Here is a 24,944-nt window from a genome sequence, read left to right as displayed (position 1 = left end):
TCATTATCCAACTGCTTCATAAAAAATATTGAATAGTAGGGGATCCAGACGTGAACCCGGCAACACACCAGTAGTTCACCCTCCCAGTTTGTGAGTGTACCATTGATAACTAGTCTTTGCATAAGGTCCTGGAACCAGCAGTGCACCTCCTTATACTGATTTCATTTAGATAACATTTCCACATAGACGAGATAGGCAAAGTGTAATTGATTATTTTTTTTCAGTTGTACTTCTTCAGTAAATGTTCCTCCACTCACCTGCCAAACCCAGAAGGACTTGTGGGTAAAGCAGAAGTCTAGGAGGTCAAAGAAATTGAGTCTTATTGCTGTCTCAGTCTCATTTTTTCTTGTATGATCTTGGGGAAAGTCACTTCATTTCTTTTGCAATAGTTTCCCCCTCTATACATTGGTGTAATAATAGGTTTAGTGTGATGCCCAATTGCATAAACAATACTTATACAGCATGTACATAATCCAGCAGTATCAACTCTTTTTATTTTTATCATGAATCTCATGATTTTGAGTGTTTCTCTTTCAGTCCCAGATGCAGGAATCATGCTATTGCACAAGTATCACATCAAAAGACCTCCACCATCATTCATGCAGACAAAAGCTTGAAAATGTGAAGCAAGTGCACTTAAGGGGAAAAAACCAAAAGGCAAATGAAAAGAACTCATATTTACTTAAAAAAAAAAACCTTCTCACAACTTTTGGCATCAGATTCCTGATGACAGAATGTTTGCGGTCATCAAACACCAAGATTCTCCCATGAAACGATTGCAGCTTACTATGTTTTAGTAAGATCGAGACATTCTTCCTATTGATATTTGTGTTGGGTTGGTGCCCAGGTGTCCCAAGCAGGATCAGAACTCCACTGTGTTTGTCCCTGTATATACATGGGAAGAAGGAAGGTGTCCCTGTCATGAAGAGCTAACAACAAGGAAAGTTTAACAAGACGGAAAATAAGTGCCATGAAACAGAAAAAGCATCATTTTATATTTATCTTGTGATTTACTTGTAAACAACAAACTACCCAAATTACTCCCCACTCCATCCCCATTGTCTAAGTAATTCAGCCAGTATAAGCAACAAGAAGTCCTGTGGCACCTTATAGACTAACAGATGTATTGGAGCATAAGCTTTCGTGGGCAAAGACCCACTTCATCAGATGCATGTCAGCCAGCATATTATCTTGTTGTACCCTTCCTCAGCTGTCCTCCCATCGGTATAGCTGCAGGGGGAAAAAGCATGGCCAGTCAGATGCTGGGGGGGAAATGGAGCCCTGGAGTTTAAATTAATCAACGAAGGAGATCTGAATTTGTTCTGGGGCTATTTTCACTCTGGGGTAGAGCCATGATGCCTGTTCTGTCAATGGCATGCAAAGCACAATCTCGCACAGATGGTCCTAAGTACTCTATGTGGAGGATGCCATTACTATTCCTTGATTCCCCTTGCCTTTTCTGCCACAAATCAAGCATTGCCTCCAAAGCCAAACAATGGATCAAGAGCAAGGTTGCCACCTCTGAGGCAAAGAAAAAAAAAGGTAGATGAGGACATCCCTTAGCAGGTGAAGAGGAGCAGAGAAGGGAGAGGAATAGGAGATGGCTCTGGGGTACGGTTGCCAAATCTTCTGACTGGATACCATTGTTGCAAATGGAATCCGGTTGGGAGAGTGGGCACCCCTTCTCTGGGTCGTGGGAACAGGCCGCACTGAGCAGGAATAGCTGCCACCATGGTGAGGAGCAGTGTGCTCCTGCATTGTTGCCTTAAACTCTTCACTGCTCTTAGCAGCTTGCTGATCATGTGGGAAGCTGCAGCTGCTTAGTTCTTGGAGCAGCTGGGATGAAGGAGGAGGAGGTTAAGTCACCCTCTTAAGGAGTTTAAGTCATGTTCTCAGGGAGACTTATCCATTTCCCAGGGGAGCTACTTCCAAAAAGGAATAATCCTGGGAAAACCTGGACAGGTGGCAAAAAAACAGATTTGGGACTACAACCCAGGTCACATGAATCCCAACCACAGAATCAGTCTCCTATGTACAGCTACTTCAATGTCTGCTCTGCCTTTATTCACTCTAATGTGTATCACTGTGCATCTACTAGAATCAGTTGCTGATTTTCTCCAATAGTGATGCAGACCAGAAGGTCATTTTCTTAATGCCCCTCCAAATACAAATGCAATGGCTACACAGAACAAAATGATGATGTACAGAGGAGGATAGGAAGTGCAATATAGTAACACACTAGCAGGTAAAGGCGGAGCTGGTGCTTAATTCAGATTTCAAGTACCTGTTTCTTAATTCAGATTTCAAGTCTCTGTAGAATTGGAGCAAATCCAGTTTTGAAGACCAGTGTTCACAAATGGATAAACATAGCTGTGTACATGCCTTTTAAAGTTATTTCATTTGTAACTTGGCACATAAACCATTCTGAGATGTCTGTTTGACATTCTACACTTGGTGTAACTAAAAATGTCCAAAGGAATTACACATACAGGCTCAAGACTTATACCTGCTGAGATTTGCATAGTATGCAGTTAGTCTTTGGGCACAGTTCTGACAAAAAGGACTAAAATATGGGATAGCTCTGGGCTAAACAGCAATACCACATAGACCGTATCCTGATGTGTTTTGGGTACATCTGTCTTTAAGCGTATGTTTTACTGTGAGCAGTATTTTCATATCACAGTGCTTGCTAAATATGATCAGTGTGTTCACCATAGTTGGCATGTGGAGATGGGGGCTGTCTATTGCAGCCCCTCATTTTTCTGTCCTGTCCAGGTCAGGATTCCAAACTGTTTTTCTCCAAGACATAGCATATACCAATGTGTGCCCCAATTCTGCAGCTGATTTTGTACAAGCTAGAGCCAAGTTGAAGTGAATAGGATTACAAAGGGATGTAGAGTTCTATCAGTGCAGTCAGTTCAGGCTACAGGCTATTATGACTGAGCCTAGTAGAGGCCATGAATACAAAACCATTGTCTGAAAGTGCAAGTAAATAATAATTCACCTAACATACAGGTAAGTGAAAAATAAATGCTACTATTTCTCCATATGGTATATATGACTTCCATGATGACCATATCTGATATGTTATTGCTGTGATTACATATTTAATATATGTCTGAATAACTGACATTTAATTCCTACCCTTTGAAAAAAGTACAAACGTTTTGTAAATCAATATTTGAAAGTTGTAAATACCTTCATTTTGTGAGCAAAACATAAATCGAGTAACAAGACAAACATCTTGAGGGATTAAAAAAAGATAAACAAATTGAAATTTATAAAACATCTCACATTTAGAGTGTAAACACTCAGATGAGGAAAAAGATTATCCTCTGGAAAAAGTGTTTGAAGGTGTTGAGAGACACTGCATTTGTAGATACAGTAAACGAGTTACCTTTACTGCTTGAGCATTTTGTGGCAAGTGGCATGCATATTAGGTAAGATAAAAACATGTTATTTTGAGGTTTGTGTTCTACTAGAAGGGCTGTGGGTGCCTCAGTGACTATATTAAATGTGTGACATGCCATTCACTTCACTGCAGTTCCTCTTTCCCTGATTTTAAAAGCAGTTTCCACTTGGATTTCCTCGGATACTGAAGTGCAGAATATTTCTAATTTAGACTAGTAGGTAGTATATTAAGAGAAAGTGATGAAGAATTAAGTGAGGAATATTGCCAATATTCCATCTGTCACAGGTGAAAAACTACATATACAGATGACTGTAATGCATTCGTTGTTTATAGCCTCATAGTCCTCCAGGGAATGCCACAAATCCATATGCTGTCCCCGAGTGCTGGCTTTTATAGTGCATTTAGTCCGTGAGCTGGATGAAACTTGGGTAAAACTGCAAACAGGTAGAGCTCCCTTAGGAGCAGAGTTGCTAAGATGTTGATGATTGTATGTAGGGAGAATACAGGTTGAACCTCTCTAGCCGGCTCCCTCAGGACCCAACCAGTGCTGAGCCAGAGAATTTGCCAAACTGAGGGGGTCGGTATTGTCTAGCAGCATTACCGATACTTCCGTTGCTTACTGGGATGATAGAAGACATCATCATTTAGGGGTAAAGTGGAGCTAAATAACAGCACAGAACACTGAGAGCCAGGACTAGTGGCTATAAACAAACTTTATGGGATCACGGGAAACAAACTTTACAGGGCCATGGGAAACTTGGTCACCCATTATAAGTGGACATCTGTCTAACTAAAATAATGCCGGACCACAGATACTGTCAGAGCAGAGAGCACTGCACTAGAGAGGTTCAACCTGTACATCAAGGGTGCAGCTACCCTTACAAGTGTCATGAGGTGCTGAATCCCCTCTTTTTTTATGTCAGGTGCTGGCCCATTGGAAAGCCTAGCCAGTGGAAAATGGCGTGTGGCCTGAAATTCTTCCACTGAAAATTAAAACTAATGTAATTGGCCAGTGCATGGGGGTGTTCTTTTATGCTTTCCCCACTATCAGCTGAATTCTCTCAGCCATACAGCAGAATTTCAGATAGCTTCTCCAGCAGCACTTCCCCATAGCCCCTGTGGCACTGGCATCAAGGGCTGAGAGTGTCCCTTTTCTTTGTGCTCTCCCTGCTAATGTCTAGCCAGCCTAGTGCTGCTGGGGTGCCAGGAGGAGGAGAGTGCACAGCTGCTATGGGGCTTTCCTGTCAGGGAGGTGAGAGATAAAGGACAGAGGAAGAGATTCAAGGGAGTCAGCAGGCTCAAGGGAGGAGTCAGGCAGAAGGCTCTTCAGGTGGAAGCTATGGGCTTAAGGAGTAGAGATGGACTATGGGCGTAAGGTGGTCAGACTAGGGGAACTGATTCCAGGAGGGTCCAATGAGGTGCATGTGTGTGTGTCAAAAGCCAGAAGGAAGGGAGCAAAGCCAGGAAAAGAGACCTTATATTTAGAAAACAGGTTTTATAATTGTCACATTCCCATGTAACCTCAGTTCAGAAACCAAACTTTTTGTCAGACCAAAAGAGGAATAATAATAATTATTACTACTTTCTATATGTTGAATTTTAAGTCGAGGCAAATATGGCTGGGGCAGAAGAGCCAATCCATATTGTGTGCCTATTGAGTTTGTTGTAATTGTATTTTGTGCTTTCAACTGTGTGATTGTGCATGGATACTGTGTAAGCATAACAGAGGCTGCAAATATTACCAGATCTAGTTTCTAAGCCACTCCTTCCAGTTGTTTAAGCCAAGGGGCTACATATGCTAGTAAGAATTGTGTCTTGCAATAGCTGTTTGCTAGAGGAGGCATCCAGTTCACCCCCCTTGGAATTTCTTAGCTATTGTCAGCTTTTATAGGAGATTTCTTCTGTTTCTTAGGATCTGATGTCTTCTGTCAATGGCTCACCTGCAGTAGTTCTTATTATGTTTGAGCTGAACAGTGAAACAGCATGAAAAATATGATTATGTGCAGCAAAGGTCAAATATATTTTGAATATTCAAAATGTCTTTTGATGGAAACAGCAGTTCAAAGAGATAATCATATGCTACTCCCTTTTAGTCCTTTTGTAATGTACCGAATAGCATTCTGCTATTATCTGAATCCTTTATACTAGCATTTCTCTTGAAAATAATTGGATCTGCACTATAAAGGTTACAGATTATTTAAGAAAACAGTCTCCAAACCGATACCCAAAGCTTTAGTGAAATAGAAATAGCATTCAGTGCTTTTTCTCCATATTCAATCGCAGAACATAAACAGCTCATAATCAATTGGTATATAAACTATAACATTGTTCTTCAGACTGGATATTTGTGCACCTGTTGGATCAGTTATTGTGTATTATGACTTGTGAGAGGAGCTGTCATTAATAATTACAACTGGTACTGTGCAGTGTTCAAAGCTATTGTTATTTTGCCTTTTAGTACTGCAGTTTGTAAGAGGAATATTGTCTATACCTTTTCCTAAAGTAGCCTTTACTAAATTATTAAATAAGTCAGTCTGAACCATGTTCTGAAAGGGGGAGAAACATGTCTTTAGTTTGCATGTGTATTCTCTGGGGAGAGAATATCCAAAAATAAGACTATAAATAAGAAATCAGTGGCCTTTTCTGTCTTGCTGCATTACGTGGGCTTGATGTATGTTTCTGCAGCATTATTACTCACTCTGCTAGAATCAATGCTCTGAGCTTTCCTCTCAGTGATTGATTTCTTCAGGTTAACTTACCAACTATGTGATTTAATAAACACTACAATTACTTCATTAACAAACATACAAAGTGTCCACAGCAATATGTAAAACTGTTACTATGAGATTTGCAAATTGCTTCAGTCATAACATTTTTTCTTCTGTATTATCTAATCTAATGGATAGTACAAAAGGGTGTTCATCTTTTGCAGCTGAGAAGCAAAACAAAATTGCTTTTGAGAAACATACACAGGAGGAGGAATTTAACGTAATCAAAATTGATGCTATTAAGGATGAATGGGAGAGGGGGAACAGCTTCCTGCGGTGTTTCCCTACCATAGTATTTATGCTGTACTGTTAAAGATGTATTTTCCAGCGCTATTCATGAGCTTAAACATTTCTGTATCAGACTATACATTGAGCGGAAGATACAACAGTTTCAGGTTCCTCAACAGCTTATGCATATTGATGTATGATTAGGGTGAAGGGCAACTGAGACCATTTCACATGTAATATTATTAATACAAGGAGGGATTTCCAGACATTGGCCATTTGGAATCCGATATTTAAAAGAGCTTGATGCTAAACTTTCAATTGCTCAAGGCCCATAATTGAAGTTTGATGTTTGTAGATTTCTGCTGCACCTGGGAATTTCCTCTCTTGTGCTACTTATCTTCCATAGCATCTTCATGTTATTTCATAGGAAAAAAACAGCATTTTCTAAAGCTTTTTATTGAAAAATGTTTTTATCTCAACATGTGCCTTGAAGAAAAATTCAGTGGCCTCTACTCTGGAGTCAAAATATCTATCCAGCAGCTAGAACTCCATACCTTTTAACACTGACGTACTCCCTTCCTTATGCTTCTGCTTCTGTTCTCCAGTTATCCCACTATGATGTATGTATTTTTCCCATTGTTCTTCCTGTGTGTGATAGTTTTCTTCCTCTGGGCCTTTTGCAATATTATGTCTTTGGGTGTAAATATTAATAGCTCCACAGTAGGTCTCTGCTTGGATGTGAGTTTCAGTTTGATAAAAATTGTTCTCCTTCTATCTCTGAGCTGAAATCAGTCAGTGAGCAGGTCAAATAAAATGTTTATTTGGGTTCATTTTTAGAATTGTTGGGGGTTCCAATTATCTTCTCTTTCCACAAAGATTTGGTGTGTTGCTTCATTTTTTTTTTTTTTTTTTGGTGTGTTGCTTCATCTTCATCTGTTCTTGGGGGGAGCTCAGTAATGAATATTTTCTTTTCAGTTCCTCCAGTAATGTTCCTCATATCAGTTAGTGCTTTTGTCTTTCCCCACCTTTTTGTATTGTCAAATTAGAATGCGGCTTTCAGCCTCTCAGCTTCAGATAGATTTTTGGTAGGTACATTTTATTATATCAAAGCCTTCTGATGCCTTTAAAGTACAATATTATTCCATTCAATCCACATTTTTCTCATCATTGCCACTGTTAGCTGTAGTCTTCCCTCCATCTTGGAGCATAGCCCTGAAACTTTCTTTCTAAGGCTTTGTCTAAACAAGGGGTTTTTGCGCAAAAACAAGCAGTGTGGATGGGGTTTTTTTTTGTTCCCAAACCCTGTTTTGCGCAAGATCGAGGCATAAGGATCTTGCACAAAACGGGGGGGTTGCGCAAAAAAAAGTCCACACTGCTTGTTTTTGCGCAAAAACCCATTGCACAAAAATGGCTCAAATAAATTATGCAAATGAAGTGAAGCAAAATGCTAATCCGCGCTTCATTTGTATAGGCACTGTCGACAGTGTAGACATAGCCTAATGCCAAGTGATGAAGGAGATAAATGAGTACCTCCCCCCCAGATTTTTGTAAGTGTGTTTTTATAGTGTTCATGAATGGTGGTGGGCTTAAAGGCCTGGGAGACGGAAATCCGGTTTAATCACAGCATAGGTTACAGTATAGTGGTAGCAAAGCAAGTTTTCAGGCACTGCTCTGGTATTGTCCTGAGCTCAAGCCTGAGAGACAACCTATATAGACAAGAGGTGTTCTCCTCCAAAGCCAATTTAGTCCTTGGACTCACTTCTGAGATTGCCAACAAAAGTGCCATTTGTAGTAATGAAATATGTGACAGGTCCTACTGTCCACTTGGAGCTGGACTGAGACCTCCAGATCACAAGGTTGGAGAGTTTTGATTTGTAAGTTATTGAGGTTTTTCAAACAATGTGGGGTCAGAGCACGGTCACGTCAAGCCATCACATACTTCCCTAGACACTGTGAATGTTCAGCTCAGTTTGTTTGTATTCATGTGATTCAATGCTAAGAGCTTGCTCCAAAGCCTGTGAAAGTCTATGGGAAAAAAAATCCCTTTGACTTCATTGAGTTTTGGATTCAGGCTTTAGAGTCTTTGCAGTTTGCCTGTCTGCTGTTCAGAAAGAAAAAGAAAAAGAGAGATTTTAAATTTCCTTCTTATATTTAGAAATACAAGGTGTGTTTTTGTTTTTTTAAATCTCCAGTAGCATCCTGTGTCATAGGAAAGTACTGAACAGACATGGTCATAAATTATCGTCTCTTAAATATATTTTTGTACTAGAATTATTTGTCAGTAGAAGCTCTTGTTTGTGTGTTTTCAGTTTGTCCTTAAGAAGCTGTGTGTTGTACTCAGCTTCCCTGGCAGACCAATCTAATGAAGTTATATGGGATTCTGAACAGAATGCTGAGTATTAAACATGTTAGAAATTATTTAATCTCTTTTGATTTCTTTCAGCTAACGGCAGAGGTGACTTTGCAAATTGCCAGTGAACCGGTTCTGCCCTTTAATGCCCTGGACATCGCGTTAGAAGTTCAGAAAAGCCTTAAAGGTAATTTTGTTAGAGCAAAACTAAGCTCAGCTAACATAAGAAAGGTTCAACTACATTTCAATACTGAGATTCTCAGTTTCAGGGTAAACAATACCTGCTGTTTTTATTACTCAAATAGCATCTTTCTATTATATTTTAGTTTAATATGTGATAAATTATTTGCATTCCTTATGATCTTACTAAAACAATTTAATCAATAATTAGTATTAAAATCTCAAGTATCAGAGGGGTAGCCGTGTTAGTCTGAATCTGCAAAAGCGACGAGGAGTCCTGTGGCACCTTATAGACTAACTGAAGTGTAGGAGCATAAGCTTTCGTGGGCAAAGACCCACTTCGTCAGATGCATGTAGTGGAAATTTCCAGAAGCAGGAATAAATATGCAGGCCAGGATCAGGCTGGAGATGACCAGGTGGATCCAATCAAGGAGGATGAGGCCCACTTCTAGCAGCTGATCTGGAGGTGTGAATTCCAAGAGAATAGAAGCTGCTTTTGTAGTTAGCAAGCCATTCACAGTCTTTGTTTAATCCAGAGTTGATTGTGTCAAACTTAAAGATGAACTGTAGCTCAGCAGTTTCTCTTTGAAGTCTGGTCCTGAAGTTTTTTTGCTGCAGGATGGCTACTTTTAGATCTGCAATTGTGTGTCCAGGAAGATTGAAGTGTTCCCCTACAGGTTTTTGTATGTTGCCATTCCTAATATCAGATTTGTGTCCATTGATTCTTTTACGTAGGGACTGTCCTGTTTGGCCGATGTATATAGCAGTGGGGCATTGTTGGCACATGATGGCATATATTACGTTGGTGGATGTGCAGGAGAATGTACCAGTGACAGTATGGCTGATCTGGTTAGGTCCTGTGATGGTGTTGCTGGTGTATATATGTGGGCAGAGTTGGCACCGAGGTTTGTTGCAAGGATTGGTTCCTGAGTTCGAGTTATTATGGTGCGGTGTGTAGTTGCTGGTGAGAACTACAGCAACTACACACCGCACCATAATAACTCGAACTCAGGAACCAATCCTTGCAACAAACCTCGGTGCCAACTCTGCCCACATATATACACCAGCAACACCATCACAGGACCTAACCAGATCAACCATACTGTCACTGGTACATTCTCCTGCACATCCACCAACGTAATATATGCCATCATGTGCCAACAATGCCCCACTGCTATATACATCGGCCAAACAGGACAGTCCCTACGTAAAAGAATCAATGGACACAAATCTGATATTAGGAATGGCAACATACAAAAACCTGTAGGGGAACACTTCAATCTTCCTGGACACACAATTGCAGATCTAAAAGTAGCCATCCTGCAGCAAAAAAACTTCAGGACCAGACTTCAAAGAGAAACTGCTGAGCTACAGTTCATCTTTAAGTTTGACACAATCAACTCTGGATTAAACAAAGACTGTGAATGGCTTGCTAACTACAAAAGCAGCTTCTATTCTCTTGGAATTCACACCTCCAGATCAGCTGCTAGAAGTGGGCCTCATCCTCCTTGATTGGATCCACCTGGTCATCTCCAGCCTGATCCTGGCCTGCATATTTATTCCTGCTTCTGGAAATTTCCACTACATGCATCTGACGAAGTGGGTCTTTGCCCACGAAAGCTTATGCTCCTACACTTCAGTTATTAAAATCTCATAATTAGTCAGATAAATAATGTCCATGACTGAGCTGCAAGATTTTGTTTCCAATTAACACTACATTCTGTACAAGCAGGGAGGGAACTCTGAACATCACAGTCATTTAAGCTCTATAATGTTCACCATTTAACAAGTGGCCATCTTGCTTGTTTGTTCATTATGCTAGTTCACATTGGCAGCAGAAAACTCCAACTTGTCCCTGTTCTCACAGCCATGAGGAAGCAGGTTAATGTACTTCTGGCAAATTTGTATGTGGTGTTGTGGTCCGGAAAGTTCTGTGTTTGAAAATGAATGACCTTGGTGTATGTATTTGGATCACAGGCTGAGGAAAGGAGAAAAGACAATTCTTGTTCTGGGGAAGTAAAGATTTCCCTTAGCACTTACAGCACCGTGACCTGCACTTACGAGGGAGTTATCATCCATAGAAGAGGCAAAAATGTCTGTAGCTGAGGTGAGGAGAGGAGATGTTCCGGGAGCTAGTGAATGCATCCCAGCAGAGGGCTGAAAAGGCAAGAAGTGTGACAGGATGGTTTCCTGGAGCTATCACAAAAGATGGACCTAGAGTGCATGGTCCTGGAAAGGGACATGTGTTAGAAGCAAATTGTCATAACGGACCGCCTTTGGTTACAGCGGTCAAGCTCTTCCCCCGAACCACGTGTTCTCCTGAATACCATAGTGGAGCCACTCTTTCCATCCATCCAACAGCAGGCCTGTCCCACAACTATGAGCCCTCTTAGGGCATGGAGAATGGAGGCATTCTTTCCAGTGAATCAACTGCAGGAGTTTCCCATCAGTTTGTGCAGGGACCTGAGGATGTCCTATACCTCTGCATTCCCTTTCTCTGCCCTTGGTGGAATGTGGGGAATCCTGCTTCTCTTGGACTGTCTGAGTTCCTGTACCTGTCCATCCCTATGAGCTGGGATCTGGGATGTGGAGAAAGAAAGTAACAAATATGAAAGATCTGAAATGCAGAAAATGAATAATTAAGACACTCATCATGGATGAGTATGAGGAGATGATGGGGAAAGCTGCCAGCACAGTTTGGAAGAGAGTAAGACTAAGCCATAGCTGGAGAAGACGGGGCAAATAGTGGCAAAAGGACATGGTTAGTAAGAGTGAGGGGCCCAGCTTACTCTGCAACTTGGGCCACAGTACCAAAGTAATGTGCAGCACTCCAAAAAGCCTGTGATATGTGTACACAGCAGCATAGGGCAAGAGACAGCAAGAAACCATGCCTCACCTGCTTAGGGCATCTGTTGTACTAGATAATGGTTTACTCCGATGAAACTGGCAAGGGGAACTTAAAAGTGGCAAGGCAGCTGCCTGTTACAGGGTGGAGACAGACACAACTCTTCTTTCCCATTTTATTACTGTAGCAGCCATGTAATCAAACTGTTAAGGTTTTGGGACATAAAATAATTACTCACCAGCCCTCTTAGCAACCACACACTGTAAGCATTTAACACATGAGCTTTATCCCCGATCCATTGTCACAAAATGTACAGGAAGGAGGAGCACTGAGGAATCACATAGCAGCAATTTAATCTAGTAGAAAGACTACTGGACTAGGACTATGCCTAGCTCTGCTACTGGCCTGCTGGGTGGTGTTGGGCAAGTCACTTCACCTATGTGCCTCAGGATTCCATCTGTGAAATGGGGATACTGATAACCATTCTTTATGGTTTACTGGTGTCTAAATAAAAGCATTTGTAAGATTTATATAGAGGCTTTTAGAAGATTATCTAAATATGCAAAATCTTCTAAACATGAAGATATTAAAGTAGTCTACCTGGTCCTGCAGATTCCAGCCAGTCACAGAACAAATCCATTTTTTCTCACACGGCTGCATCTCTATCACTATCCATGTGAAGAGGTCTTTTCAAATTGGTTGATTTGGTTGTGACCAGTCATGCCCTTTCAAGAGATCTTGAGCAAATATATTACTTCCAGATGTCAGAAAAGTCGTTTTAAAATACATCAGCCTCCACCAGCACTTTTTTGTAAGAGCAATTGGTTACAAGCAAAATGTTATTGCACTCTATCCAACTGTTTAGAATACATATAAATCCATTGTAGTCTGTCTTTGAATAAAACCCACATAGAACATGTGTGATGAAAGTCAGCTGTGTAATTCAGTGATCAACAGAATGCAGGCTCCCAAGACTCTTCCCGGTATCCTCATTTTTATTTTTATTTAACAACTTTAGATAACAAGGTAGATGGTTCCTCATGAATCATACTATTGTGTGCAGCACAAAAAACAGAAAACATAGAATACTAAAGTGCCCTTGTTTTCCCTTAAGTGATGAAATAACACTTGTAATTTTTTTTCTTTTCTCTACAGTCGTGTCACAAGATGTTTAAGATGATATTAGTTAACACATGCGTTTCTTCTGAGTCATCTGCCCTTGCAGTTTCAGCTTCTGCATTTATGCATAACATAAATTGCACTTTGCCCCTTCAGTGAAGTCACCGTCTTAGGATAACATGACTTCTCATGCATTTTTAATAGTAACCTTAATTCCGTACGAGTTCAGCATCTATAAATACGTAAGGTTTTATGAGAGACTGTTAAAAATTGTTTGTTTTATAAAATGAATACAGTTTTAGTGCTTTATTCACACAGTCCAGAGCGCTCCTCATTTGGTATGAAATGTAGTGGGTTTGAGGGCAAAATACATCTCACATTATTTTAAAACAAAAAATCCAGTGTAAGCAATAACTTGAATTTTAATGTTAAAAAGGGCAGTCTACATGGCCCCATTTCAGATACAGAATGATGAACTATTCCCCCAAGCTCACTTTCACTGTTAGAAAGGGTTGATATCATAGGGTTGGAAGAGACCTCAGAAGGTCATTGATCATTTGCACAATCATTTGTTGTATTTTAAAAATGACAAATCTAATCTGCTTGGTATATAAGCACTGCTGATTAAACTAAAATGATGTTTCTAATGCAGCAAATTTTAACCTTTCCATGCTGACAAGAGTACAAGATAATCATGCATGTTTAGTCCTTCATTTAGGCATAGAATGTGCATGGATGTCCTTAGCTAGACATGATGCCAGCATCTAATTATTTGATAACTTCCATTGCCCATACATAATCCTTGCACATTTGCTGATATGGATAAGAGAATTTTATTTTTATTCCTCTTTTGCTTGTGGTGCTCCAAAAGGAGGCATGATGATAGAGGGGTCATGGCTACTGGTGCCGCCCAAGGACAAAGAGGTGGACATGGTGTAGCATCTCCATTACATTACTTGGAGCTCAAAAAGGGATTTTTGCCAGAATTCCCCTTAGGGTGATTCTAAACAACATCATCAAAGTCTTATCATATGCACCACCTGCAGAAAATTTAATATTTAAAAATTAAAAGGAACAAATACTAACCATAAATGTGTCTTGTCATTCATTTTGTTGGTCCGAGATAGATATTTTAAAGCTATCAGTTGGATTTTGCAGGGTACCATTCAACACTTACACTCCACAATTGGGCCATTGTTGGTTGATTCAAGCATATATTTATCCACAAATTGGAGTTAGGCATTGAACTAAACCAAGCTTGATGAAGAAAAAATAAAATCTTTTGCTGGATTTGTGAAAATAGAGCACTAACGTGGTGATTCTGTTAAGCCATGCAAGAAGCCACTAAAAAACAAATGCACCAAATTGCCTCACATCTTCTGCTTTCAAAACAGCAGGAGACAGCATCATGTAAATCTAGGTCAAAGCATAAATTTCTTTCCTTTTCATTATCACACCAATAAGTTCTAGTTGGCTGCTGATTGCTTATTAGCAGAAAGAGAAGAGTTCTGAGTAAAGTAAAAGATTTTATGAAGCACAAGAGTAGCATAAAGATTAAACTTCTGTTACTTTATAGATTTTGTGATTAGATTATTGCTTCTCTTCCATTAAACTTCAGAGTTTTATGAAAAGGTTGCACTGTCATTTGATTCTTTAGCATGGTTAAGACAGTCTGAATTACTTTGAGGCATATGAAGTATGTCTGTATGGCAAACTGTTTAGAATCAGAGCCAAAATCTAGCACGTAAGCTAAAACAGACCCAACACAAGTAGAAGATAAACTTAGATAGATGAGAGCAAAAGAAATCTGACTCTAACTCCCCTTCTCTCACACTTTTCCTCTCAAAGTGCCTTCTGCCTGTGCTGAAATTCATCTTGATACTTCAGCAAATATGACAGCCTTTGCTATATGACTTGCTGGCTCCAGAATGCACTAGATTTGAATGTGGAGGCCAAAAGAGTGTGTGTGAGAGCTGTATCTTCCCCTCCCCCTTTGTAAAATGGCAACAGCAAGTACTCTGTTCCGGGCAAGGAGACAGCGGGAAGTTCAGGGGGTTCTACTGGATTCTTCAGCCTCACAATGTTATTTCTATCATGTTTACACACCCACCCAAGCAAAGCCCACCCTTCTGTGTTACTCTCATTGGTTTTGGTGGCATGAATGAATAAGCTCTGATATTTCTTTGTATTTATTAACCAAGCAACTTTGGTAACTTTAACTTGCAATTTTTGAGCTGTTTTTTCTTCTCTTTGGTGTTAATTATATATGCCCTGGAGCTGAAATCTTTGATCCAAAAATAGTTGAAGAATGTACTTTCAGGTATTCATGGGTAAACTTCTAAAGCCCTGGAAGTTCTATTTGGAACAAATGATCATTTACACATTTTGGGTAGTCTCTGAATCTCTGGTTTCATTTCCCATTATTAATGAGCCAGGTAGATCTCCCTCTTACTGGAATATTGTTGAGTTGAAGAGGCATTTGTGTTGCTCTTGTCTTGGACCTCAGAGTAGGTATCCATTCTCTTCTCCATTTGTGTGTATTGATTCTATGAACCTTACTGAGATCTGTGCATGTACTCAGAGGAAAACATACCCTTCATTAGGTGACTACACTGCACAAACCAGAAGACACTCCAATATATGCATCTCATTTTTTCCTTCTCTGTAAATCAGGAACAATCTCAACTGAATCTGTGCTGTGCATTTGTCATAGCTTTCATTTGTTTGATTTCTTCATTTGGTTGAAAAATATCAGGCCAGGTTAACCCTCACTGTGTTCAGGAGCTTCAGGGGGTAGCCGAGTTAGTATGTTACAGAAAAAAAATGGTCTGGTAGCACTTTATAGGCTAACAAAACATGTAGATAGTATCATGAGCTTTTGTGGGCACAGCCCACTTCTTCAGATGACTGGAGTTATGATAGGGGATATGAAAACTGTGGTGTTAATCATTTTGAAAACAATGAGCTATTTGGAGTATAACATTTAAATACCCATGAAAGTGTTAACAGAGTCTGCAGTTACTTATAGTTTAACTGGTACAGTTTTGACTTATAGGAATCAATTCAAATTCCTTCTACAAATGGCATTAGCTTTTATGACATTGAAGCCTGATCTATACATTATTAGTTATATTATATTATTTGATTACTTAAGAATTCCCAGTTGTCACTGCGAGGGTTGGCAGGTTTTTATCTCGAAATCAGACCCAGACCCATATATTAACATTCATATATATTTGGGAACCCCAAAGCACATAGCTGCAACTCTCACATTATAGGAAATCTTCTATATGTATTGATATGTTTAGCGAAGTCACAAACACTCTAGCTCAGTAGACAGATATAATACAGTAGACAGATATAATCCATACTCACACCATCTCCTGCAGAACAATCCAAAATGTTATCCATTATCTTCCATCACTAATGGCAATCATTCTGCCTCTTCCCAAAGGCTACGAGGAGTCCTGTGGCACCTTATAGACTAACTGAAGTATAGGAGCATAAGCTTTCGTGGGCAAAGACTCACTTCGTCAGATGCATGTAGTGGAAATTTCCAGAGGCAGATATAAATATGCAGGCCAGGATCAGGCTGGAGATGACGAGGTGGATCCAATCAAGGAGGATGAGGCCCACTTCTAGCAGCTGATCTGGAGGTGTGAATTGCAAGAGAGCAGAAGCTGCTTTTGTAGTTAGCGAACCATTCACAGTCTTTGTTTAATCCAGAGTTGATAGTGTCAAACTTAAAGATGAACTGTAGCTCAGCAGTTTCTCTTTGAAGTCTGGTCCTGAAGTTTTTTTGCTGCAGGATGGCTACTTTTAGATCTACAATTGTGTGTCCAGGAAGATTGAAGTGTTCCCCTACAGGTTTTTGTATGTTGCCATTCCTAATATCAGATTTGTGTCTATTGATTCTTTTAAGTAGGGACTGTCCTGTTTGGCCGATGTATATAGCAGTGGGGCATTGTTGGCACATGATGGCATATATTACGTTGGTAGATGTGCAGGAGAATGTACCAGTGACAGTATGGCTGATCTGGTTAGGTCCTGTGATGGTGTTGCTGGTGTATACATGTGGGCAGAGTTGGCACCGAGGTTTGTTGTAAGGATTGGTTCCTGAGTTCGAGTTATTATGGTGCGGTGTGTAGTTGCTGGTGAGAATATGCTTCAGGTTGGCGGGTTGTCTGTGGGCAAGGACCGGCCTACCTCCCAAGGCCTGTGAAAGCGAGGGATCATTGTCCAGGATGGGTTGTAGATCACTAATGATGAGTTGGAGAGGTATCTCTCTTTCTGCCCTACCGCACACAGACTAGGACACAGCTTTCATAATACGATATGCTGACACCATCATGTCTACTGCAAATTTGAGGTGGGGGGAATCTCTTTCCTCTTCCTTATTTTTTTTTCCTTACCCTACTCATGTTGGGATGCCCTTCTCTAAGGGTATGTCTACACTACAAAGTTAGTTCGAACTAACGAATGTTAGTTCGAACTAACTTTCATAGGCGCTACACTAGCGCTCCGTTAGTTCGAACTTAATTTGAACTAACGGAGCGCTTAGTTCAAACTAGGTAATCCTCATTCCACGAGGATTAAGCCTAGTTCGAACTTACTAGTTCGAATTAAGGGCTGTGTAGACCCTTAATTCGAACTAGTGGGAGGCTAGCCCTCCCCAGGTTTCCCTGGTGGCCACTCTGGCCAACACCAGGGAAACTCGTCTGCCCCCCATCCTGGGTCAGACCAAAGGTCCATCTAGCCCAGTAACCTGTCTGCCGACAGCGGCCAACTCTAGGGACCCTGGAGGGGATGGACCAACGACAGTGACCAAGCCATTTGTCTCGTGCCATCCCTCTCCAACCTTCCACAAACCGTGGGCAGGGACACCACTCCAACCCCCTGGCTAATAGCACTCCATGGACCCAACCTCCATGACTTGATCTCACGTCCCTTTAAACTCTGTTCTAGTTCTAGCCTTCACAGCCTCCTGCAGCAAGGAGTTCCACAGGTTGACTCTTTGCTTTGTGAAGAACAACTTTCTGTTACTAGTTTGAAGCCTGCTACCCATTCTTTTCCTTTGGTGTCCTCTAGTCCTTCTTTATGGGAACTAATGAAGAGCTTTTCTGTATGCACCCTCTCCACCCAACTCCTGCTTTTAGAGACCTCTATCCTGTCCCCCCCGTATCCTCTTTTCTAAGCTGAAAAGTCCCAGTCTCTTTAGCCTCTCTTCATATGGGACCTGTTCCCAACCCCTGATCATTGTAGTAGCCCTCCCCTCTCCCATCCTCTCTCTTCCCCTCTCCCACCTCCTTTTCCCAGTCTCCCCCAGTTTTGTTCAAAGACAGATTCCATTTTTGAACACAATTGTCCTTTATTTTGTACATCAAAAAAAGGGGCTAGGGAAGGGTAAGTGGAAGGAGGTGAGCGAGGAATGGGGTACGAGCCCCCGATGGGGGGGACTGGGCTGGCTCTGCGGGCTTCTGGGGGTGGAAGCTCTCCTGCAGCCCCCCGATTGCCCCCTCTCCCCAGCTGGCAGCCTGCGGCAAGTGCAGCCGGGCTGATGGCTGAGTGCTGTGATGTGCCCAGTGTGGGTACTCAGGGCACTCCAAGCCAGGACTGCTTTGCAAGCGGGGCACCCCTGAGAACTGTCTGTCCGGGGTGGGGGTCGGGACCCTTTAAGCGCAGCCCTCGGCTAGCCCGAGACAGCATCTCCACGCTCTAAGTCCTCCTCTGATGCCCTGCCGGCACTGCTTCTGGCCATCCTTAACTTCGGATCAGGGTCCACTAGACGCGTTAGTTCGAATTAGCTTAGTTCGAATTAATTAATTTACTAACTTAGGGTACGTCTACACTACAGCGCTAATTCGAACTACCTTAGTTCGAATTAGTTATCTCAACTATGATATATGAATTCATTGCCGTGCTACTCATGTGACTGGATGTTCCTTCCAAAACTTTCCGAAACCTGGTGTGAGCTCACGTGTCTGTAGTTGGCTGATGTCATTATGGACAATAGTCCCCCTCACACTTGTTCCCTAGAATTAGGTGTTAAAATTGGGCCATTTGTCTGTGCCAAGGTTTATAGGCCTCAAGCATTATGCTAACTTCTGAAGTTAATGTCTTACAGGATACAGGCCTATAGGTTCCTTTCATTACTACTGAATATAATAAAGGCAGAATATAATGAAGGCATGGTAGTGAATATAAGAAAGGCAAGATAGCCCTATGGGCTACAAAATGTAAGTATCCTTAGTATTCTAAGATGACAGAATTCAAATAAATTCTTGCTCTGGTTTATATGCTTTTAGATGCTGTTTTTTTTATGAAGAAGAAATGTGTGAAAGGGCAGGAGCTGGTACTTACATATTGTAGGGGTAGGTTTTCAGATACTGACTAACACAGAGAGAATCTGTGTCATGAGAAGCTGTATCTGACAGCACTGGATCAGAAAGAACAGTTCCAGCTACTGATATTTAACTGTCACTTCTTGCAGCACTAAATGTTTATTGGAGGGTTCCCGTCCAAATACTGTCCACGTCTGACTCTTCTTAGCTTGTAAGATCTTAAGAGATAACAACACAAGTTGGTACTACTGCAAAAATTGCTGTACATCTGAAATAGATTATAGGCTCTATTGATTCATAATTTAACTTAGGGGTGGGCAATAAGCAGCCCACAGACCAGACGCAGTTCACCAGGATTAGTCCCCTGATGGTCCACTGGGTGCTTTTTTTACCTGTGCATCTGCAGGTATGGCCACTCAGAGCTCCTGTTGGCTGCAGCTTGCTGTTCTCAACCAATGGGAGCTGCAGGAAGTGGTAGCCCAGCCTGCGCAGCTTCCTGAAGCTCCCACAGTGCAGGAACGGTGAACCGTGGCAACCATGATCTGCGAGGGGCCATATCTGTGGACACGCAGGTAAATAAAGCATCTGGCGGCCCACAAGATGCTAACCCTGACAAACCACATCTGTCCCACCTCTGGTTTAATTCCACCAGCGATGCCTTTGTTCCAGCCTAAGACAACAATGTTGCCATTTTAAAATTGTTTTTTTTTACTGACAACAGGAATAAGTTATTGCCTTTTAATCATTTTCAGACATGTATTGTTCTGTTATCATTTTTAGATGACCAACTAGACACTCGGCAGTTGCTGGCAATGGCTTCAAGACTGAGGGACAGTGCAGAATTATTCCAGTCAGATGAGATGCGTCCAGCTAATGACCCCAAGGAGAGAGCACCTATCCGAGTCAGAATGCTTAATGATGTTCTCCAAGGCCTGGAGAAAAACTTCATAGTTCCACAAGCTCCTCCAGGGTTTTACAGGTAGGATGTTCAGAATGTTCGTCATTCATTTATTCCAACTAAAATAATAATCTCACATTGCTTAGCTTTCAAAACTGTCGTGCCGCTTTTAAAAGTCTTAGTGCGAATTCAAGATAAAAGCTAAATTAAAAAAACATCCTTTCAGCAAAAAATTTAAATTCATATCTGTGCAGGAGGTGATTAGAGTGCATCTTTGTAACATTTCTGTCATGACATCACTGCTAACAAGATATTCCATGCTATAGTAACTCAAGCAGCATGACAGATACTTATGTTAGATAGTACAGTGAGCTTTCAAAAGAAAAAATATTTTGAAATCTAATGGTATTTGACGTGTTCCTCAATGTTTTATTAAAAATGTTACAGTACTAAGAAAACTTAAACAACACTGAGTTACAGAAGATTCAGCATAGTGTTATATAAAACGTGCACTTGTGTGTTAATTTATCTTTCCCTGACTAGGTGCTTTCAATATGACAAAGAGAGCCCCATGGCCTGAATGGTAGGGTTTTAGCCATCCATCTTCTATAATTTTCCCCTCATAGAAATTAGAGCTTTGGGGGGCATTTAGTTCATCTTCCCTTTACCTAAATTGTTCCCTATTGAATATTCAAATACTTTGTCCAGACTATTTTTTAATGGCTCAAAAAGTCCACCTTTCATCTTCAGGAGAAGGAAGAATGAGCAAACCTTTCACACTTCAGCTTCCAGTGTTGACTTGGCAGTTGGAAAAATGTGTACTTCTTGTCAGATTTTGAAAAATATGCTTAGTTAAAGGTAACCATTTGATTGTTCCAATCAAACTGTTTTAAAGTAGTTCTAAGCAACTTTCCAAGCCCAAATGTTTAGGAGTAAAGTCCTCTCAGTATGATCATGTTTATTTTACAGAGGTTTTTTTTCCCCAAAATGGAATAGATAGGAAATGGTTTTCTTTTTCTATCTTCCTCTCTTTAGTTGCTCCAAGATGAGCATTGGTTTGTGTCCTCCAGGATTTGGAGGTGAGTTGAAAGCTTGGTACATAAGAAGATTGTTCCAAGCTTTCAGGCTGGTATAAAATCAGTGCAGCCATATAAGGAAAATAGATTGTGGGGAAGACTGAAATGCAAATGAATCAGTCATGTACCTATAATGAAAGGGGTATCAACATAAAAGTAAAATATGCAGTGAGAGTAATCAGTATCACTCTCACAGTACTTGAACTTAGAGCATGAAAGATGTTCACCAACGAATGAATACTAGACCATATTCAGCAGTACTTGACTGCTCTTAGCTGCTCTGACATCTCAAAGCAGCCATACTGTTTGGCTTTATAAATAACTTCAAATGGGTTGATGACTGCATTTGCCTTCCAAGAACACTCTGGTTCATCTGTCCCAATATAAATGTGTACATTTCATTAATTTTTAGAATAGGAAATGGATAGTGAAAACACCTCCATTGGGTCACACTGTGTTCTCTTGATTTTCATATTCTTGGAATGTTTATCATCTTGTCTTCCTTGATAAGATGGAATTGCTCTGTATGAAAGTAAAATGCCAATTTAAATTTTCACCATCCTCCAATCTACAGAAATGAGTAAGAGCTATGCCTACCTCTCTCCATAGAGAGCAATTCACGATAGCATGGAAATCACACAGTCATAGCAATGTGGGGCTTCCAGGGACCTCAAAAGCTCATCTAGTCCAGCCCACTGCATTGAGGCAGGAATAGATAAACTTCAACCTTTTTTACTGGTGTTCATCCGACTTGTTTTTTAAAAACACCTCTAATTACAGTGATTCATGACCTCCCTTGGAAGTCTGTAGCAGTTTATCTGTTTTTTTTCTAATATCTAACCTCAATCTCACTTGCTCCCGATTGAGTCTATTGCTTCTTGCCCTGCCTTCGGTGTAAATGGAGAACAGTTGAACACCATCTTCTTCATTACTGCTCTTAACCTATTTGAAGTCTTAGCAGGACCCCCTTTTCTTCTCCAAGTTAAACATGCTCAGTTTTTACCCTTTTTTCAGATTTTCTAAAGTTTCTATTATTTTTGTTGCTCTCCTCTGGACTCTCTCCAGTTCGTACACATCTTTCTGAAAGTATGGCATGTAGAACTGACAGTTCTCTGACTGAGGTACCTCTAGTTGGTGTTACTGTGGAACATAACTTCCCATGTCTTATATAAGGTTCTTCTGTTAATACAATCCAGAAATATATTAAGTTTTTTGTAACTGCATTGTATTGTTGATTTTTTTTTTTTTTAATTTGTCACCCATTATAAATCCTATAAATCCTTTTCTTCAGTACTTGCTGGTTACTCTCTATTTTGTAGGTATTTTGGTTTTTTCTACCTAAGGCTATGTCTAGACTGCAAGCCTCTTTCGAAAGAGGCTCTTTCGAAAGATACTTTCAAAAGAGCCTCTTTCGAAAGAGAGCATCTAGACTGCACGTGGAACTTTCGAAAAAGCAAGCCGCTTTTTCAAAAGAAAGCACCCAGTGAGTCTGGATGCTCTCTTTCGAAGAAGCCCTATTTACATTCAAGAACGCCTTCTTTCGAAAGAGTACTTTCGAAAGAAGGCGTTCTTCCTCGTGAAATGAGGTTTACCGCCGTCGAAAGAAAAGCCGCATTCTTTCGATTTAATTTCGAAAGAACGCGGCTGCAGTCTAGACGCAGGTGAAGTTTTTTCGGAAAAAGGCTACTTTTTCCGAAAAAACTCCTGAGTCTGGACACAGCCTAAGTGTACTACTTTGTACTTGTCTCTGTTGAATTTCATCTTGTTGATAACAGAGTACTTCTCCAATTTGTCAAGGTTGTTTCAAATTCTAATCATGTCCCCAAATGCTTTCAGCACCTTCTAGTGTTTTGTCTTTGCAGATTTTACTACTCCATTATCCAGATCATTGATGGAAATATTGAATAATACTGGACTCAGCAAACTCTTAGACTATGATTGCAAACCAGTTTTACATCCCCATTTTAGTAATTTTATCTAGAGTTGTTTTGCTTATGAGATTGTCATGTTGGACTATGTCAGAAGCCTTACTAAAATGAAAAATCTAAATTTTCCCTGTCTGTTTTCAGTATCTTAGATTTCTGATCACAGTACACTTTTGAAATCATGCTTTATTTTGTGGCAACACTTTTGATGTGGCTTCCATCTTTTAATGCTTTATCAGTGTGTTGCTTTGCTCTGAAGCATTATACCAACCATATACAGTAATTTAGTACAGAATTAGTCGTCACACCTTTTATAACGCTATGTATATCTACCCTTTAAAAGAGTGACTTTAGCCCCTCCCCCTTTTGTACAGAACTCTTTTAATTCACTCATTTGGGGATCTGAAGATTAGTGTATGGGGGAAGAGGGGAAAACCACTGGAAATTAAGCAAATGTGATCCAGGACCAATAATATGGAATCCTTACAATGACATTTGACAAAGACCCATATCAGAGTAGAAACCATTTTGAAGGAGGTGTCTTACATACTAAAGCCATGTCTATACTTATCTTTGGATTTCTACTCTGGAGGTTGATCTTCTGGCATTCAAGTTTACAGGTTTATTATAGACCTGTAAATCGAACATGAAGGGCAGCTCCGGTGGGAAGTGTAATTTCCAGCTCATCTAGGCATTCACTAGCGAGTTTTGATTGAGTTAGCAAGCTAAAAATAGCATGTAACTACAGTGGTGTAGGAGAGCCACCCATGTACAATCCTGTCTGATTTCATAGGGTATGTCTACACTACAGCACTAATTCGAACTAACTTAATTCGAATTAGTTAATTCGATCTAAGCTAATTTGAACTAGTGCATCTAGACCTAAAAACTAGTTTGAATTAGTGTTTTGCTAATTCAAACTAGCATGTCCACATTGAGTGGACCCTGAATCGAGGTTAAGGATGGCCGGAAGCAGTGCCGGCAGGGCATCAGATGAGGACTTAGAGCGTGGAGCTGCTGTCTCAGGCTAGCCAACGGCTGTGGTTAAAGGGACCCGACCCCCACCCCGGACAGACAGTTCTCAGGGGTTCCCCGCTCGCTTGTCTAACTCGATGAGGGACAGCAAAGCAGTCCTGGCTTGGAGTGCCCTGAGTGCCCACACTCGGCACATCACAGCACTCAGCCATCAGACCGGCTGCACTTGCCGCAGGCTGCCATCCGGGGGGTGGGTGTCAATCGGGAGGCTGCAGGAGAGCTTCCACCCCGAGGAGCCCGCAGAGCCACCCCAGTCCTCCCCATCGGGGTCTCATACCCCATTCCTCGCTCACCTCCTTCCACTAACCCCTCCCTAGCCCCCCTTCCTGATGTACAAAATAAAGGACACGTGTGTTCAAAAATAGAAACTCTCTTTATTGAACAAAACTGGGGGAGACTGGGAAAAGGAGGTGGGAGAGGGGAAGAGAGAGGGAAGGAGAGGGGAGGGCAACTACAATGATCGGGTTTGGAACAGGTCCCATATGAAGAGAGGCTAAAAAGACTGGGACTTCTCAGCTTAGAAAAGAGGAGACTGAGGGGGGATATGATAGAGGTCTATAAAAGCATGAGTGGTGTGGAGAGGGTGCATAAAGAAAAGTTCTTCATTAGTTCCCATAATAGAAGGACTAGAGGACACCAAATGAAATGAATGGGTAGCAGGCTTCAGACTAATAACAGAAAGTTGTTCTTCACGAAGCAAAGAGTCAACCTGTGGAACTCCTTGCTGCAGGAGTCTGTGAAGGCTAGAACTATAACAGAGTTTAAAG

The 24,944-nt window shown here is 41.0% G+C and overlaps 1 protein-coding gene across 5 annotated transcripts in view; it reads left to right on the top strand.

Annotated features, from left to right (window-relative positions):
• The window catches only part of NAALADL2 (N-acetylated alpha-linked acidic dipeptidase like 2), a 984,106-nt gene that overhangs the window by 924,773 nt on the left and 34,389 nt on the right, over window positions 1–24,944 (top strand). For all 5 annotated transcript variants that reach the window (XM_075937993.2, XM_075937986.2, XM_075937990.2 and 2 more), the window contains 2 exons: window positions 8,852–8,945; window positions 20,024–20,222. In XM_075937993.2, coding sequence (XP_075794108.2) covers window positions 8,852–8,945; window positions 20,024–20,222 — 293 coding nt within the window. The remainder of the gene's footprint in view (window positions 1–8,851; window positions 8,946–20,023; window positions 20,223–24,944) is intronic.

The sequence above is a fragment of the Pelodiscus sinensis genome, chromosome 10 (genome assembly GCF_052426305.1).
Source record: "Pelodiscus sinensis isolate ZL-2025 chromosome 10, ASM5242630v1, whole genome shotgun sequence".
In the NCBI taxonomy this organism is placed as follows: Eukaryota; Metazoa; Chordata; order Testudines; family Trionychidae; genus Pelodiscus; species Pelodiscus sinensis.
This window is presented reverse-complemented; position numbering and strand designations above follow the sequence as displayed.